This window comes from Drosophila yakuba, chromosome X (assembly GCF_016746365.2).
Source record: "Drosophila yakuba strain Tai18E2 chromosome X, Prin_Dyak_Tai18E2_2.1, whole genome shotgun sequence".
In the NCBI taxonomy this organism is placed as follows: domain Eukaryota; kingdom Metazoa; phylum Arthropoda; class Insecta; order Diptera; family Drosophilidae; genus Drosophila; species Drosophila yakuba.
Genome location: NC_052526.2, coordinates 20,165,599 through 20,184,946, shown reverse-complemented (window position 1 = coordinate 20,184,946; position 19,348 = coordinate 20,165,599). Strand labels below are relative to the sequence as shown.

The 19,348-nt window shown below is 41.4% G+C and overlaps 2 protein-coding genes across 10 annotated transcripts in view; one reads left to right on the top strand and one right to left on the bottom strand.

Annotated features, from left to right (window-relative positions):
- Window positions 1-450: 450 nt before the first annotated feature.
- LOC6526098 (kelch-like protein 26) lies at window positions 451-4,189 on the bottom strand. The gene is made up of 4 exons (XM_002101879.4): window positions 3,636-4,189; window positions 1,938-2,787; window positions 1,497-1,859; window positions 451-1,389 (listed from the first exon to the last, which is right to left on the bottom strand). The coding sequence occupies exons 1-4, from the start codon at window positions 3,822-3,824 to the stop codon at window positions 929-931; spliced, it is 1,863 nt and encodes a 620-aa protein (XP_002101915.1). The 5' UTR covers window positions 3,825-4,189; the 3' UTR covers window positions 451-928.
- A 750-nt stretch (window positions 4,190-4,939) lies between these two features.
- LOC6526096 (rho GTPase-activating protein gacF) overlaps window positions 4,940-19,348 on the top strand; it is a 39,506-nt gene continuing 25,097 nt past the window's right edge. For 2 of the 9 annotated variants that reach the window (XM_043207090.1, XM_043207085.1), the window contains exons 1-2: window positions 4,940-5,119; window positions 6,102-6,336. The gene's annotated coding sequence lies outside the window, so the exon portion shown is untranslated. Of the gene's footprint in view, window positions 5,120-5,664; window positions 6,337-19,348 lie in introns of those variants that run through there. The other 7 variants (XM_043207092.1, XM_043207091.1, XM_039374520.1 and 4 more) reach the window with 6 other exon arrangements.

The following is a 19,348-nucleotide window of genomic DNA, read 5'->3' as shown; positions in this document are numbered from 1 at the left end:
TAGTAGGTCCTACCTATTATCGTCGAATCAACGAAGAACGTTTTAGTTCAATAACTTAGGCAGTGTCCTTGTTTTAGAATTGCACGGAAATACAACTTTTTAGTGTTTACTCGAATGAGGATACTTCTAAACTTGAAAACCCAAGTGTTGATCACTTTAATGATAAAAAAAAATAAATAAATGAATGAGTGATTTCGGCTCGACTTAGGAACGAACTTATTCTAGTTTATACAAATTAAGTACATGGTCTAGTTATTTTACACTCACTATTATCAGAGCTCGTTAAAAGGGTTTTCTGCGTAAAACTCCAAATTTATCAAAATAATTGATCGTGTTCTTTAAACATAAGAAAACAACAATTCAGTGCAATACACCAATTTGATGAGCAAATGGTAAACAATTGTGCAAAAACGCAAATTACAACTAGACACATTTCTCTCGCGAACATTGTTACAGTTGATACCGATTTAATCCTTGTTCTAGTTTACAAACTTTCTAATTTCATATATTTACAAAACATGCATAACAACATAGCTCATTCTACAAAAAACTAACTGCATTTTAAAATACATCAATACATCAAAGGAAAGTCGCAGCCACACAAGTAAAACCCTATTTTTCGAGCTCTAACTTATCGATCAACTGAGAAATGAAGGCATACGCGGTCTATACAAGTTAATTAAGTGTTATTTAATAATTTAGCATTATCTGTATATTCGTTCGAGAGCGAAATTAAGGCATATACGGTCTAAACATGTTTCGTTGCCGTGCTTGGCACATTTTTGTCACTGCAGTCATCACAAAATCTCGCATGTACATAGGTCTACGCTAGCTACACATACTATGTATACATTTATAAAAATATCATGAGAATCGCTAAATTCGATGGGGAGGATGGTGGAAATGGATTGGCTTGGAGGGACATCAGTTAGAAATCGCACATGGGCACATAGATGGCCACGCACGTTGATTCCCACACATCGTTGGGCGAGTCCCACGAGTCCTTTTCGCGCCACCATTCCTTGGTATCCAAGTCGTAGGCCATTGTCTCCGCGCTGGCGCGATCAATCGATTCCGTAGAGTCCAGTCCGCCCACAAAGAATATGGTTCTGCCCATCGCAGTCACGCCGGAGTAGAACTTTGGTGCTGGTATCTGCGTCTCCACGCTCCACGTGTTGCTCTCAATATCGTAGGCATAGATGTGCTCCACCAGAACCCGCGACTCCGTCAAACTCTCGTGCCATCCGCCGCAGGCATAGATTCGGTTATCCACCGCCACCAAAACGTGGTCACAGCACGGCGTAGGCATCGAGGCCAGCTCTTGCCAGACTTCTGTCTTTGTGTCGAACACCCACAAGCTCGCCAATATGTTGGCCAAGTGGACGCCACCTGTTGAATGAGAAAAGCTCCATAAAATATGAACTTTAAGACAAACGCCTTCCGCTTATTGTAAACTATGCATCGCTTACGAGTAGCTTTCGGCAATGAAAACCCACCAGAGATGTACAGCTTATCGCCAACGACGACGCCGGCATGCTGACTGCGATTCTCCTGCAGACTGGGCATATAGGTCCATACATTCTGGGCGATATCGTAGCGCTCCACGTTGGAGATCATGCGCAGGGCTTCTTCGGAGTTATCATCGTCCAGAATGCCGCCCACCGCATAGAGATGCTGATTGCCCACAGCGTTCAATGAGAAACGGCAGCGATCCAGCTGAATGGGTGCTATGGTCATCCAGGTATTCCTGAGCGGACAGTAGCAGAAGCCAAAGGGATGGATGTACTCCTTTAGGCAGACATCGTAGGCTCCACCCACGATGAACAGTTTGTTGTTCAGAACGGCAGTGCCAAAGTTGCCTGGAAATGAAATAGTACGACCGATGAAGCTTAACTGATCAAAAGTAGTCAATCAAACTCAATTCGAATCTCACTTACACTGATCGATGTGCGGAATGGCAGTCAACTCGTACCAATTCATTTTCGTTGGCGAGAAGCACATTATCACGTTGGTCAGTCCCTTCCACTCGAAGCCGCCGATCTTCAGCAGGCACAGCTCCATGCCCCGCATGTTAGTTGGTCCCTGTGGCAGTGATTGATCCTTTAGAGGCACCACTCCGTTGAGCAGGCGTCCCATGTACTCCTGTTTGATTCGATTGTAATAGGTGGTGGGCAGTTGCAGCTGCTTTCCCTCTTCCAGCGAGCAGTTCATGTGCCTCAGTTCGTCCAGGGACTTATAGCTAATGTGCGGCCACTTGATCAACCTCAGCAGATCCCCCAAAGCGTTCTCCTCCAGCTGTTGTTCGATTGCAAAGCTGCACACCAGCCGCACCAGATCCTGCTCGGCCACGTCGATGGGATAGTTGCTGGAGAGTATGAAGCGCAGCTGGTCCACCTTCATTTCCTTGAAATCCGACGTGGTCGCGAACTCCTCGAAGTGAGCGCACATATAGCGGTGGGCCCGCTCGGATAAATCCATGATCCCATAGATATCGGCCATTCCAGCGATGGCCAGGCAGTTTTCCATCTCGATCTTTGCGCCCAGAAAGATCGTGCATCGCTCAATCACCTCGCGCACCTGGACGTGTGTGGCTGCCGCCAGGATCTCCTCGATATTATCGTAGTTCAGCTCCAGCATCGATGTGTATATGTAGTCAATGATCGAGCCCATGGCCCTCGCTGTGATCCCATAGAGATTGATCTCATCCTTGCGCGACTCGATCATGGCACAGTCGGCGAACATGGCGCAGAAGTAGTCGCTGCTGGCCGCCAGGACGACGCGGTGAGCCTGGAAGTGCATAATTTTATTAACTATTTGGGGTACATTGGAACAAATATGTATGTAAATGCTAATATAATTGTAAGTTTTCGTAAGTTACCCAAACCCAAACGCTAATATATTCCCATACTATTTTCAAAAACCTTTAAAATCAGATTTCAGAAAATCTGTATATGAAACATTCCTATGAATTTTCTAGATCTATCTATATGTATGTACATATGAATAAATATGAATCCGATTCCGGGAATCCCTAAATATTTACGAGTATAGGAAGCGCAAAGAAAATGCGTCAGCGGCAGAAACACATCAATTTGTGTCGCCAATTTGTTTTCGTTTTGTATTATTAGCAAGAGAAAGTAAAGATGAGCTTTTTTTGGTGGCCACGATTATCGACCACTCTAAACCTATAACTAGTCACCTTATGCTTTCGTGGTTTTTGATTTATAATTAACACGAACTCGCCAAATGGCCAAATTGCCACACCGTCGCGTTTAGGATTCGAACAATCCGGTTTAGTGCGATTTCTATTTGTCCTATGCGCAGCCATTGAAGGTAGTGCCATAACTAACCTAGCCTAATCATAACCAGGTTGCTCTCAAAGATAATCTATTCATACTTGCTATTCATACTTGCTATGCGCACTTTTGCAGCCAGTCTTGTGCAACCCAACCATGATATGTGCCCGTTGCACTCCAGCTGCCTTCGAAGATGTGCCTCTGCACCTAATGTGGCATGGGCCAATACGTAACCGCCCACCGATCACAGCTCAGCTGATCCCACAGATGTGCCACGATCTCTGCAGCTGGCGCTGCTCCAAATGGGTTTTTGGTTTGGATCTGGGTGCTGGGTCATACCTTGAATCGGTGCTCCTCGACGATCAGGGTGACGTCCGTGAGTTTCTCCTCGTTGCGCAGCTTGTTGAGGCCGCGCAGAAGGGTCTCCTCCTCGGAGGACAATGGATTCGATGGATTCGCAGGAGTTTTCGACGCAGTCGACGTTGCCGTCGCTGCCGGCGTCACTGCTGGCGCTGGCGTCGCTGCCATCTCGCTGTGCTCTTACGCAACGGACTATAGATTAGCGCGGGCTATTAACCTAATTGTGCACCTATGTATGTGGGCCCAAGGTTGGGGAATCCGTCTGATAAGAAATTCTTGAGATGACTGAGCTTCTGGTGCGAGTGCGAGTGCGAGTGCGCGTGCAAGCGAGAGGGCAGCACGTTCTGTTTACACTCGCGGCCAGCTGTCCACAAACCGTTAGTTGGCGAACTCTGCACTGTTCAACGGTGAATATCCGCAGAAAATGATAGAAATTATTACTAAGCCCGAACGGAGACAAAAATTTCGTGTGCGTTTTCTTTGCTTGTTGCTGCCCCTTTGCTTCTTTTTTGTTTCTTTCGACTTTTTACTTTTCGTTTTTGACGTTTCTTCTCTTGACGTTTGTGCTGCCAAATCGGTCAGCACCGCCAGAGATGCGCAACTAGCTATCGATTGAGTGGCGCGATCATTTGAAATTTTTTAAATAGCTTTGATTTCAAGTTAATATTTATAATTGGGAAAAGGAAAAGTGTGCAAATTAAAAGATTTTTATTAGAGCTTTCCTGCATGTTGGATTTGGAAGCCCCGAAATCGAGATTATCCCCTGTAATATTTGAATGCTGGCATACAAAATTAAATTATCAAAATTCAGTTTCACTTACAGTGATTTGCAACAAAATAAGCCAAATTATTCTTTGCTTAATTATTTACTTTATGTTTTTTGACACTTTAATAACATTTTTGACAATATTAGCAGAGACGTGTGTAACAAACAAAAGAAATACGCTTAAGAAATTGCTTTTAATGAGTTACCCATAAGAAATATTGAAGTATTGCACAATAACGAGTGGTTTCTTGTCAGAATATGTCTTTCCTTTCTCGTACTAAACATATTTCGCGTATTGCTTATTTTATTGCATATTTTTCGGAATAAAATTCTGGTTTAGCGGATAAATATTATTCTGATATTTTACTCGCACTATCGATTGTATCCAGTGTTGACAAATGACCAAAGTGGTGGGTAGTGGTGATATCGCAGCGAAGGCCGATAGTTTTCTGCACGGTATCGATAAGGGTCAAGGTGAAAACATCGATATATGCATGAGCATCGGCCGTATTCCATCTCTACTCGACTGGTCTGGTCACTCGAAAATCACATCGGACGAAATCGAGTGGAAAGCGGAGCAAGTAAAACAAGAAGTAGAGTAAAACACACAATTAATTAGTTGTAATTTGGCCGAAAGTGTAGACGGCGCGCGCGCGATCGCTTAATTGTATTGTGAATTATAAGTAATTAACGCAGCGTAAGTGCAGGCGAAACCACAACAACAAACGTGTGGCGTGAATTTTTTTTTGTGAAAAGAAAAAGGCGAAAAGTGCAATAAAAAAGTAAAAAGCAAGCGATAAATGTGTACAAGACGTAACAAAAAATACAAAAAGCGATGCAAGGCGAAAGAAAACACACATCGAATTCGGCAGACAATTTAGTTATCCCTTCGTTAAAGTAATTAGTTTATTTGGTTACCGCCGCCGACGACGCCAAAAACGACAACAACAACGAAAGAAAGCAACAGTCAAATGGCGAAGAAGAAGCAAAAGCAGAAGCGGCAACAACAACAAATTGGAATGCAAAATGCAACGTGCATGAAATTAAGATATTCACTATGTTTTTGTTGTTTTTTTTTGCACAGGCACAAATAAAATTGTCGCCCTGTTGTTTCTTTTTCTCCCTTTCTCTTTCCCGCACGCTGCAGCCTTAAAGAAGAAGCAAAAAAGCGGAGCAATTACGAAAGGAAAGAAAAGAAATGAAAAAGAAAAGAAGCCGTGTAGGTGTGTGTGTGTGTGCTTGTGTTTGTGTGCGGTATGTGCGTGTGTGTGTGTGTGTGTGTGCTGCGCGCCACATGAGGAAACTGCCAGCAGCGACGGCGACTGCGACGTCGGCAACGTGTAGAACCCAAAAAATAAAGCAAAACAAAAAGTCCACAAGGAAAACATAAAACACAGTTAAGGTTACGATAATAGTATCATTGGAATCGCGACCTGACATACATAATTGAAATTGCCTTTTTGATCCTTTAAAAAATGTATATACAATTTAAGTATCTTAAAAGTGGATAAGCTTATGTCACGAAAGTAAGAAATTGCAATCTTTACCACTTTTCTTGCAATAAATTGCAAAATAAAGAGATTTAGTACATGTAAATTGCCCTTTGAAGTGCTATTATTTTGACCGCCATTGTGGACTTTTTTTTTTTGGCTGCCACTGACTCACGTTTCATTGATAAGAAGAAGAAAGGCGAGGGAAAAGGAACCAGAGGAAAGAATAGGGAAGGATTGTGGAATGTCCTTAAATAAACAAACAATAAATCGCCTTATCAGCTCTTCACCATTTTGGTTGTGTTCTTTCTATTTTGCAAAACTAAGACGAAAGCATAAATATACAAACAAATGAAGCCTACAAGCAACAAAAAAGTGTAAAAGAGAAAAGTCAAAAAGCGAGAACAATCTTCCTAGATTTTTGGTAAGTACCATATGCTTTTTGTTTATTTCATAAAAATGTTGTGTAAATCTAAACAGTATAACAATTGAAGAATCGGCACTTATCGCCCCGTTTTGTGCACTCTCTTTATTGCTCTCTTGCTCTTGTTCCCAACTTCCACGTCTTCCATTTCCCGTTGTACGCCAGCAGCGAAAGTTGTCTTCCTGCTTTTTAGGTTTTTTTTTGTTTACGTTCCAGGCTTCCTTCTCTCTTTTAATGGGCCTCTTTTTTTCCTCTCTGCGGAGAATTCTTCTGCAAGAATTCGCAGAGAGAGAGCGCCTGAGAGAAGACAAAGAGCATCCTGCTCTTACTAGAAAAAGTGGTTTATCCTTAAATCTGCAGAACTACTTTTGGTTTCTTTGATACCTAGTTGCAATAACTTGAGATTTATAGGAATTGTAGCCCTTCACTTTAAAAACACCGTCACGTTCTTAACTGACTGATACAGTTTTGAAAATGATATATATTCGTTTACAATATTAAAACCTATTGATGAAATAACAAAAATGAATGTACTACCGAAATTATTCCCAAATTACCGCATAATTTGATTGGTAACAAAGATATTGCCAAATAGAGACCACTTAAAAGTTGCAGGATAATTTTCGTTATATCCCTGTAATTTGCAATCAATACTTATCGGGCTTTAATTTTCCCATTTCGTAGTGGAATTAACGGGCACTTTCGCCATACTTTTTACCCAAATCCTCTACCATCTTACCATTTTGGCATTTAACTTCGTTGACATTGCCCCGATCTTGAGGACAATGGGCAAATAAACACATAAACAATCGGAGCACACGCACCTCTGCTGCAAATGGTAAAAGTCAATAGATAATTATGTATAATGAGCAAAGAATTACGTTGCCCAATTGGCAATTATTGCAACAATAGTTAAATCCATTACGTGTTTCTTCCCCCCCTCCCCCCAAATACCGGCCAATAATAACGGGCATTTCCAAGCTCGAGCTCGAACTCGGACCGAATCACGAATTGTAAGAAAACTCAACTTTATGCGCCGGACTTTGGTTACTGTTACTGTTATTGCCTCTCCATGGGTTAATGTTATTTTGTATTTTGTTTTCCAATTTTTTTGTGTCTTGGTCAACACGCAAGAAGCAAAAGTAACACAAGAAAACCAGAGGGGCGAGGAAAGAAACAGCAACAAACTAAAATTACATAAAACCTTGAAGTTACACGCGAAGAAACAAATGCCATTCGATCCTTGCTCAATTAATTTAGCTCACCTATCCCCAATGGAACCCAATATGTCTGAAAAGTTGGATCAATAGGGTATTTGGAAATCTCGTGCTCGAAACTGTAAGGGTATCAAACTCTGAAACCCTTGAAACTGCCCTGAAACTGCAAAACCTTCAGTTTACCTTACTTTGGTGCCAATGGGACTATTTTGAGATTCATTTTATTGGCAATGCGAAATTGGCTGGGGTGCCCAGCCATTTCTCTCAGTGTAGCGACAGGGCTGGGGGCCTGGGAACCGCTGTCTTCACCTTCTGCCTCAACTTTAAGCCTAGTGGCAGCGGCCGGAGCACGAGCCGCCTTACCCCAAAGTGGGGGAAACGAACTCGGGTCTGAGCCAAGCCGCTTGATTAACCTTCTTTTTTATTACAATATTTTTGTTGACTCTTTTCGGTGTGCTCATTGCTGTTGCTCTTGCTGTTGCTGTTGCTATTGCTTTTGTTTTTGTTTTGTTTTGGTCGTGGTTTCAAGGCGGCCACGTTCGGGATGGGAAATTAAATGCACTGCAATTACTGCACCCAAAAAAGCCGCGCAATATGTACATATGTATGGCTGTGTGCTCAAAGAGAATGGAAGTCGGGGGCAGATAGGATCTCAGAGGCGAACGCGAGGGGATTAGAGTTCAAGGGAAAAGAGCTGTCGAGGGGTGGTAACCGCAGACTGGGCTTCACTCTACCAGTACAGTGGGCCTCCGAAAAAGCAGATTGTAGGGCTTGAGGAGCAACGTGGGTATTCGCAGATCTGCAAAATAACATCTGCATAAACCAATCAATTAGTATCTTTTGACTTTTTCAGTTTTATGCAGTGCAATTTGAGCGCTGCAACACCCCATGAGCCATGCACTTCGTTTTTAAATATGTACTTGTTTACTTACCCCTTTTTATTTTTGCAATCTATTAGTCACTTGTTGTTGCTGGTCGTCGGTTAATTAAGCTCAAACATTTGTCAACGGCTAGTCATTGTTCTTTTTGTTGCTTTGTTTGGCTTTGTTGCAAGTCGCGTGAAAATTACAACGTTATACAATTTAAATACTAGAATTAACAACTTGTTATTGTTGCCGTGCTTGTTGTCGCATGACGAGAAAGCGGCGGCTCAAATGCCGAGATGACATAACTAATGTCGCACAGATGAGATCAGAATAATATTCTCAATTTCAATATTATTTATATTTAAGTTGCTTTATAAGCACTGAGCTTTATAAGTTACTCGGCGGGGCACTCCCTATTTCACTGGCGATCATTGCGAAAGTCTCACACCCACACCCACACCCAATACCTAAAATCAGTGTTTTCATTCGCCTGACCGATTAAGCAAATGCTACGCTATCACTGCACTTATTTTGTTTTTCGTTTTGCCCTACTCCAGTACTCCAGATTTGTTGTTACTTGAAAAAAGAATGCCAAGGTCGTCGCTTATTATTATTCACTGTCTTCGCGCGTCGAGCTCTTGTTCTTCTCGATTCGCGATAACAGAAGAGCAAGTATGTACATAGGTTTCTAATGAAATGACAAAACTGCTGAACGTGGAAATGGAACGCCGGCAGAGAAATAACAAGTGCGACGGAAAGCAATCGAATTTGTTAGAGTAAACGAGTTACCGCCCAGTGCCACCCCCTTTTTCCACCAAAACCGGAAATGGAAACCAGCAAGAACAACTCGCTGAGTGTTACACAAAATATTTAACATATAGTATTTTATCGGTTGCCGAGCCACTTGGCATTCTATAACACAATTTGTTGGGGGCCACAGCTTTAATCAAGATATTAGCTGACCAAAACATTGGTATTAGCAAGTCATATTAAAGCACATAGATTGGTGAAGTGTGCTAAGATATTACTTATTTATAACTAACCAAAACAGATGGAACACTATACTTTTGAGGCTTTATCAAATTCAAAATATATATCATGTTGTCTGTACATGAGTGTTCCCTCTGCAGAGTTGGAATAAGTTTTCAGATGGAGCTTGTGCATCGCTCCGAATTAGTATTTATATTAATATAAATATTGATATTGATATTGATATTGACGGACTAATGGGAAGTGCAAACACACTGAAATCGTCGTCATTGGCGCAATTGTCTTTTCTTTGCCTTATCATCGCCGCCTGGCCGAAAGTAAACTAAAGCCAATTGCAGAAACAGACGGGCGGTACTTGAAAAATGAATTAAGCAAGCAAATTGCAGGGGAAACGAGAATTCGCATTCCCATTCGAATGAATGGCTATGGAAATGGAAGTGGAAATGGAAGGGGAAGGGGAAGGGGAAAGGGGCACCACTCTGATTGGGATTTGGGGATTGGTTTGTTTACCACTTACCAGTGTCGAGTGCATCGGACACCTTCCGTGTGTCCTCGCAATTCTCAGGTGGCTCCCCCAGGTAAAAGGGTGCCTGGTGATTGGGCTTTGTCCACCTTGTGATTACATTTCACGCCCCAATCGAAAGCCAAAGGCCGGAAGAGTCGAAAAGGAAATGCAGCAGGAAGCAGTCCGTCACCAGACTGCCACTGCGGCACTGGACAAAAAACAGCAAGTTTCCTTGAAAGTCAAACTCAAGTGTGTTTTTAAATAGATAAACGGGCCAAATGTGTAATAAATGTGTAATAATAAATATATTGTCAAATTATTTGGCAACCATAACATGAAGTGTTACATATGTAAATATACGAATGAATACTGGAACGATAATTCTAAATGAAATTCTAAAAGGAACTGGCAAATGAATTCTTTAAAGAAAACACATATTTTTATCATTCATCCAGAAGAAAGCACGCTTATAAGTAGCTGCATCTGGTTATTTATTAACGTGTAGCCGGAATCCAGATTCAACTCAGCTTCAGACTCATCAACGTCGCCATTATCAACTCGAGCGTTGTGATTATCCTGATGATTGTGGCCCTGCTGCTGCTGCTGTCATTTTATCTCTGGCCTCTGTTTTAGGTGGTTCGGGTTGCCGGGTCGTTGGGTGGTTGGGTGGTTGGGTGGCTTCTGTGGAGTGGGTGGTGGGTGCTTTCGACACGTGCGACGGGCGCAGAGTGGGCGGCTATGTGCTATCTTTCTGCCTGCCAGCCGTTTCCTCTTATCATAAAGCAAGTCGGCAGCACAGGGAAAAACAACAGCCGTGCCTGGGCTAAATACACTACCTCGAATACACTACCTTTTACTCTTTAAAAGTGTGGATTTTCACCTTTACATTGGTAGCATATTGTTTTGAATTAGTAGTTCTATAAACTGCATAGTTGGGTTTTATAAATAATTCGTACGTTTCTGGAAACTAGAAACGTTAAAGGCGAATTTTAGAGGAAGTGGCAACCAACCCGATCTTAAAGTACACAGAATCAAACGACTCTAGGGTACACAAAAAACAAAAAAGTACAACACTCGGACAAACTGAACAAACAGAGTATCGTGGCGAATCAGGGGAGGAGAGGAGAGGAGGGGAACGGGGAACGGAGTGTGAAGTAGCATTGGGCGATAGCAGAGAACAACAGAACGCCAATGCGTTGGAGGACAGCACTTGAACACAACGAGCAAAGTCACAAAACAGCCCAGGTGTGCAGTGTAAGAAACCGTTAAAAACATATGTTCTACATTTCTAAATGTCTTAATTTATCAAGTCGTGTTTTTTACTTTAAGCAGAGACTTTGAGACACTTCGTTATATGTTTTTAGATCAAATCATAATTGAATTATTTGCAAGTGCAACCTAATCCTTTGGTAAACAAGTACATGAAAAGGATGTGTATAGGTTTTGTTGAGTGTACAATTTTTATTTTATTTATAGCATGCTTTTAGACACTTTCGAGTGATTTTAAGCCTCACTTATTTGTTTAACACATGAAGAGTAGCATGGTAGCACTACCAATTAAATTTGTATCAGTGTTGTTTAATGAGTTGCTTTCAAGGCCGAAAGTGTTGAAGAACACTTTGTGCTCGCCAGCTGAGGAGCTTGGTCCCGCACATTTTCGCTCAGTGTATGCTTAACGGCGACAGTAGCCGGCTCTGTTAACTGTTAATGCTCACCGGTGACAACGAGCGACAGCAGCAGCAACAAAAGGCGGAAAGCACAGCTGCAGGGCAGTCAAATATCGATCGACATTGTCAAGAGCAGCGGGCTGGGAAAATTCGGTGAAAAGGGGCTGCTACTTGTGCGGCTGACACTTAAAGTAGGGTAGGGAGTAGGGAAAAGGGGAAAAACTCCACTCACAAGGAAGCGAACCGCGCAATTCTAGCGAGTGAATGAAAGTGCAAAAGCAAAAGGAATTATGAATGAGTTTTGCAGAGCACAACTAAATACATAGTAACAAGTTGCAATATATACTTTCTAAACCTGGAGCTTCATGACCAGTGGCGTAATTTTCGCAGGAGAACACTGTTTTAGATCGAAAGTTAATGCTCTGAAATTTCGATTGAGTCATTTGGCCCATTCCGCTTTCCCACCTCATTCAATAATCTCAATTCGATTTCAGCAAAGTAGATTGCATTCACTCTGCGAGGATTGCATCTTGCAGATAACTTGATTTCCTTCCTCGTCCCTCTGCTCAGATGCCCCTTGGAGCGCACAGGAAATTACGTTTAAATGAATCAATAGATAAAAGCTTTTGCCAATTGCATTCGCATCTATCGCAGTGAAGTAGGGAAAATCCCTCGCTGCACAGTGCAAAATAATTGGGTTACGCACATAGCACTCTTTGTTGCAATCTAATCAAAGTTGAATCTTATCAATTGGCAGTGGAGTTCTAAGAACACAAGGTGCTAAAGCATATTGTAGAATCTAATTATTCTTGCATTCTTTGCAAGCGATTGAACTTGCGTTTATTAACACCTATGATAGCCAAAAGATATGCTGAAGAATTCGCGTTTAGTTGGTAGTATTGACTTTCAGGCCAAACAGTTTGTGTACCTCCAAAAGGAAGTTTCTTAGGACATGGATTCTTTTTCGAGTGTATACTTGAACTTGGCTTGGTGGGAGAGAGAGATAGCGAAGGATGCGAAAGAAAGGGAACATCTCTTTATGTGTGCAATTTCCGTTTCTTCTGCAGGCTTTTCTGCTCTCCTCCCTTCTGCCTCTCTCATTCCCTCACGCACGTTCTTCCATTCCCCGCGAATCCCTCAGACTTCTCTATTTTCGCAATGTAACGACTTTTGCGGAGGATGCGACAGATAACAATAATAACAACAACAACAATGACAAGTCAAGGAGCCTTGAAGTTGCAGCTCCTGCTTCTTCTTCGCCGTCTTTGTGTATCTTTATGTATACACTGGAAACATTTTTACATTCCAAACGTTGCAAGCAATGTAAATATTTTTTCTATCCGTGTGTATGCATACAAATACCGATTATACCTTTTATTTCATCCTTTTTTCATGCAAGCAGAATTGAGTAATTGTTTTCTGTGTAGCTGTGACTTGGCAGTCACTTGATTTCGAAGCTGAAACTGAAGCCGGTTTGCGATGCTTTTTGCGGCCTGTTTTGTGGCCTGGTCCTTGAACTGTCTCCCTCTCTTTCTCACTCTCTCTCTCTCTTTCTGTCCCTCGGTTTCTCCCCGCCTCTTCTCCGTCTCTATATCTTTCTTTTTCTGGGTCCTCCCCATGTGTAATAATAAAAAAAAAATAAGAAATAAAAAAAAGCGAGGAAGCCAGGGCTTAAAAGCCAAGAATACAGTGGGCTTTCACTTCAAAACATTAACAACAATTATTCAGAAAAAGTACACCAAGTACAAAAGTTTATCCATTGTGCTCGCCTCAAAAGTTTTAATGCAGTGCTCTTCAAACGAATGCATCGAACACACCTGTGTTTATTTAGTAATATCGCAATTGCGATGGTCGCTCGCAAGTAAATACTTTATCACGCGTGTAGTTTTACTAAAAGAGCACATCATTGTAGAATTCCGTGAGACAGCTTCATCCTTCTGCTCTCCTCCTGCATTTGCAAATTGCATTGAACGGCAGCCAAGCGGCGCAGGAGGAGAAGATTGGGGGAGGAAGACCGAGTTGCATCCCATTTATGAAATGCCCCGAAGGCTTTTCGTTTACATCCGAAACTGTACCAAATTAAACAATAAAAAATAATTAAAATTATGTTAGAGGGGAAAGATTGGTGCCCCTCTAGCCTCGGTGTGCACTGGGAAAAATAATGGCAGCAGTGTTAGAATAATATAGTAAAATATACAAACGTGCTTTTCAGCGAATCCACCAGAAAATGTAGAAATTTTCCTATTACTGTGGCAACAAGTAAGGGCTCTTTATTCTCATATTATTCGATCTTGATTCCTTTAAAGTGGTTTTATTAAGAAGCAGCATTTGTGTGATATACGGTTTATGTGCTGTTTTGTAGCATAAATCCTTTGGATTATGCATATGGTTGCAAGTTGCAACCCTCGAGCGACACATATGCAACCCTCTTCCTGTTTACCCCCAATCCCAAACCCAATATCCACACTCCCCTAGTCTGTGAATTGCATTTTGAATACTCATTACTAAGGGTTTCAGCACCGGGGGGACTCCCATTCCCTTTGCATGCGTGAAATGAGCAGGGCGGGGAAATCCCCGAACCACCCAAGGCCCCCTCAGGGGGTGAAACCAACCCTCGATCCCAAAAAAAAAAAAAAAAAAAAAAAAGGACGCTGGAAAAACCCCCAGAAGCCAAAGCTGAAAGTCCAATACGAACTTCTGCGCCACCCTTTGTTGCTTTTCAGTCATAAATGGATTTTAAAGTGGATGCAATCTGGGCCCGAAAGTGGGTGGTGGTTCCAGGGGGTGGTGGTGGTTATGGGGGTTGGGTGGCACGAGTTCGGGGACCGTTGCTATTATTAACATGAGTATGCACTTGGAGCCTTCATTATGAAATTAAATATATACACCACACCCCCATCAAAACATATGTAAATGTTTTCAAGCCAGAAAATACGTGTACATTTTCCCCAAGATTTTCATTGTTTTCCCGTACAGTAAACACTCGAGACAGCCTTCTAGCGAAACAGCTAGTAGCGAAACACGATAGGTGAAGCAAACTTTCTGCGAAAGACTAATCTAAACACATTAACTGATTAAATTGAATCTTGAAATGCTGAGCCATTTTTTAATAACATCAAAGTAATAGAGTTTTGCATCCTGAAATATTATTCAATACTATTTCCTCTAAAACTGTCGCAATTTCGACTTGAGGCCAACCCAACCAAAGTGCTGCTTTTAAGATAATGGAATTAGAACCAAATCCAATCAGGCTGATTAGCAAAGTCAACCCTGGAACACCCCGCAAAGATCCCATTGGAATCGAACACTTTTCGGATTGCTACATCGGTCAGAAATAATCCTTGGAGAGTTCGCTGCAAACCATCCATCAAGTTGTCAAACCAGGCAGCAGAAGCCAGAATAGAATGGAATGGATTCGAATGGAAGCCAGTTAGGGGATTACTTTCGGGACTCGTAACTGATATGATAAGTGTGTCGGATAAGCTAGGGGTTTTTGCTCTGGGTTCGCAAGTGATCTGATAATAATACCTATAATGCACCAGCTGAGCTGTAGATTTCCATATGTTTAAGGGTGACTATGACAGTGAATTACAGTGCAGAAAATGAACTTATGCCACCCTAAAGAAATACTCTTACTTGGAGTGTTGCTATCGGATATGTTTCCTTCGCTTAAATGTGTTCTATATTTTAATAGTATTTTACGGCCAGCTAACAAATTTATTTGTCTGTTTTCGAGACCGACAAAACTTCCAGTCATGCTGTAAAATCTTTAAACCTCAAGTTTAGCCAGCACCTCCTCCAAACTTTGAGGCCGCAGCAAAGTTTCAGTTCAGGGCCTAAAACTACTCACAAACAAAATTGAAAACAGATACAAAGGAAAAATAATGAAGCTCCTCCCCTTTAATTGAGTTTTGTGATGCACCGAAAAATGACTTTGCAATTTAATAACTAACTTTCGGTAATTTAGTTTTGTATGGCTTTTCCGTAATTTGAATTTGAAACCCAACTGAAGAGAAACTGAGAAATGGAGGCCGAACATAGTGGGGCAATTGCTGTTGCAACATGCAAATGGTCACGTAACCAAAAAAAAAAAAAATTCAATTAAAAACCAAAACCGAAACCAATGAACTTTGGGAGACAGCAAAATAAAGAGAAAACTGCCACAAACAACAGCACAGCCAACTGGAGAATATTCTCCATTAAACGAAGTCAGTGCAAAGATCTTGTGTCTGTGATAATTCGACATATAAGTTCAGTTCCAATTGAACTTCAGGGAATCCATGTCAATGAGCAATATGAACGATGTGAAGTATTTCTCCTCTCACGTTTTTGCTTTTTTGTTTTTATACTCTAAAAGAAAGTGGTGTTATTGGTGTAGACATATGGATCTTATGCTCTCAGTCCGCTGGCAAATTGTAATCATATATAATTTTAATAAACCGCCAGCCTATTACCAGCAAAGAATTTTAAAATCAACTTCTATTATGAATCCCTCAATATTTCGGAAAGCGTGCTTTCAGTTGCGTTGGCATTTTGCTCTCTTCCTTTGCTGCGAGTTCTCTATTAAATCGGTCAGAGGCCTGAATAATTGCCAATGGAAGGGGCAATCGCAATTGTGGGGCAGGTCGTTTTTGCATAGTGCCTTCCAGTACCCCATCCCCCATCCCCTTGTGCTCTTTAATTTAAAATTTGCCCCGTTTTTTCTGCTGCTGCCAAGGGTCGAACCGAACCATCACGGCTCCACCGCCAGAACATGGGATCCCAAGTTTAGTTCTTATATCAGCTACGCGCGCGTACCATATCATATTCTGTTTTTGCTGTTCTATGTTCTTTTGTTTACTCCAAAAGTGTTTGGTTTGTTTATTCATTCTGGGGCCGCTTGCATGTGTGCCTTTCTGCCTCTTTTTTTTGTGTATTCGTTTACTCTTAGGCTGGTTTTCTATATGGTTTCCAATAGAAATCGAATGGGAATCGCAGAAAGCTGTTTTGGGGGTGTAATGGGAATGGAGCGTCTAATTTAGTACTAATGTTTTAATAGTCGGAAGATCTGATGACCAGCAAAAACTTCCCTTGGGCGCTTTATACTAATTTTCAATGACACAATCTTGTGGCCAAATCTGTGGGCTTATTCAAATGTTTACGTCATTGAATACAAAATACTCATGGGAAGACGACAATGTTTACACGAATTTATTCGCTTAAATTACATTTGTCAAAGAGCCAGAAAAGAAAGATCTACACGAACGATCATTAATCATACTCGAAGAATTCAGATAATGATTGAAAAAACCGAATACATACGTGTGGCTTAAATAAACAATACATATATGTGGGTTCTGTCGCTTAATTAATCATTGAAAGATGTATTAACTTATTTTTGGTTCATTTTAATTAATGCAACTGCATTAGCTGCGAAACGATTTTAGAACCAAGTTTGGTAAGTTAAACATTAACATAAAACAAGGTTGCAGCTTTAACCCTCAACCGCCTTAATCTAAACCCACGTTTTCCGGAATTCAGTTCAAGGTTATTCATAAATTTGTTTGGTTTTCTAATATTCCGCAAAAATTTGGGCACTTTTGTGACCAAATGTGCAATGCACATTCCTGCTGTTTGGTACACTGTGGAGAAATGGAAGTTGTTCTTGGGTCAATGATAAATCACTTAGTTGAATAAAAAAGGCTTTGAACTGATTGAATCATTTATGTGGTGGACAAGTTTAATTGATGATGATAGTATATCTGATTATTGTTATAAATACACCTATTATTCGTAGTGCTCTTAAAATGAATGCGTTGGAATCGAATTCGTTGGTTCTAAACTGTTTTATTTATTATATTTTTTTTTTTTTACCTTGAACTATTTGCTTTTCACTTCATTTTTGTTGCTTAATTATTTTGTGAGCAATTCTTTGGGCACGTCTATTTGTCTTTCAACAATTGACAAGTGGAAGTGTTGTTGAATTTCTCTGTTTAGTCTCTGTGTAGTTTTTCTACCCGGACAGGATTGTGTTGTTTCCAGCTTGTGTTCCTCGGTTTCCTTGATTTCCTCGATTTTCTTAGTAAACCATTCAATGATGATATAATACAAGCCAACTAAAGCACCCAAAATACGCACACACTGGCGCGCTGGGAAATGGCGAGAAAGAAGAAGCTTAGCACGCAAGCAGAGAGTTTTCCCCATTTTCCGAACTCGACCCCCTTCCCCTCGCGCTCCACCGTTTCTCATCTCACACCAAATAAAAAGGTCGTTGAATGAGGTCAAGGTAGCACTGGCTCCCTCTTTGTCTCTCGCTCTCGCTCTGTCTCTCTTTCTCTCTCTGGCAAGTATATCCCTCTCGTTCTCGATCGATTTTCCATCTCTTTTGGGGGAGGTAGAGGAAGAAAGCGAAGCGAAGAAGACGAAGAAAATGTTTCCATTTTCCACTTCATTTATTGATTTGCCCGTCAGTTGTCAGAAATTAGATTATTAAGGCGTTTGCTCCGCTCAGCTGGACCAACAGTTTTCCCGCCACTGCCACTCCCACTCTGCCTTTCACCGCCCACCGCCCATCACCCATACTTGCCGCCCCCCGCTGGCGGTAGGAAAAGCAGGGAAAAAGAAAGACATAAAACACATAGCACAAACAAACAAACGACGCTGCAAGAACATTAAATAAACAATTCGAAAATAAACGTAACAACAAAATACAACAAAATTAAGTATCGGAAATAGTCGAGATTTGGACGAGCATATCACCCTGTAAAACAAGTCGCTAAATGCTTATACCAACGAAAAGTGTACATTACTCGGATTTTACAGTATTCAAAATATATTTAACCATATAATTTATGAAATTACTGAATGGTATCAAACCGAATTTTGTGCTTCTTCTAGTAGTCGGAACTAGGACGGTACCAATATAGCCAGGATCTTGAAATTTTCCAGGGTAAATAAAATGGAAATTGAAATTGTGAGTGACGCCAGGCCAAGACACATGAATGCCTGGGTACATTGCCTTTTCACTGTGTATTGGTGGGCTGTTTCGCCTTCTTTCTGGTTTTCATATAAGTGTACGGCTATTCCGATTCCGAATCGGTGGCGGCGACACTTGGCAACAAGTTGAATGGCTCTCGCTCAGCACCCCAAAGGGGCTCTAACCCCCTGATAACGAGGGGACAGATCAATATACACATCTACTCATATAATGTATGTATGTATGTATATATGTATTCATGGACAGGTATATAGCTATATACCGGTTGCTATATGGGTTCGGTGTGCATAATACACGGGCGTGATGTTTGTCGAATCCGATCGCATCGGCAATCAGTCTTTGATGTGCGTCTGCCACAATATTTTTCATATTCTCCGGCCCGACTTTCTCATGTTACCCCGGCTTGCTTTTTGATGGATTCCGATCGGATTTGTGGGACGAGAGGTGTGAACACGCCGCAGAGATAACCTTTGATCTGATATGGGTAGCTACAGCTACAAGGTGTGTGATTCAATTGGGTTAGGTCGGCGTTCCAATGGGTTACAGATCGTGCAATATCAGTACATGATTTTGAAACTTAACTTCATTCTCACGATCGAAATATCATCACCGAAATCCTGGGCATACCCTGATAACCCTATAAGACAAAGTTCCTTTAAACTCTTATTTTCTTGCAATCCAATTAATATGCTGTGCAATGTCAGATGTCATATATGGGAAAAGAAACCAATTAAAAGCATAGGAACTTTATTGTTTGTTTGTTTAAAGAGTAGACGCGTTTTAATAAGAAG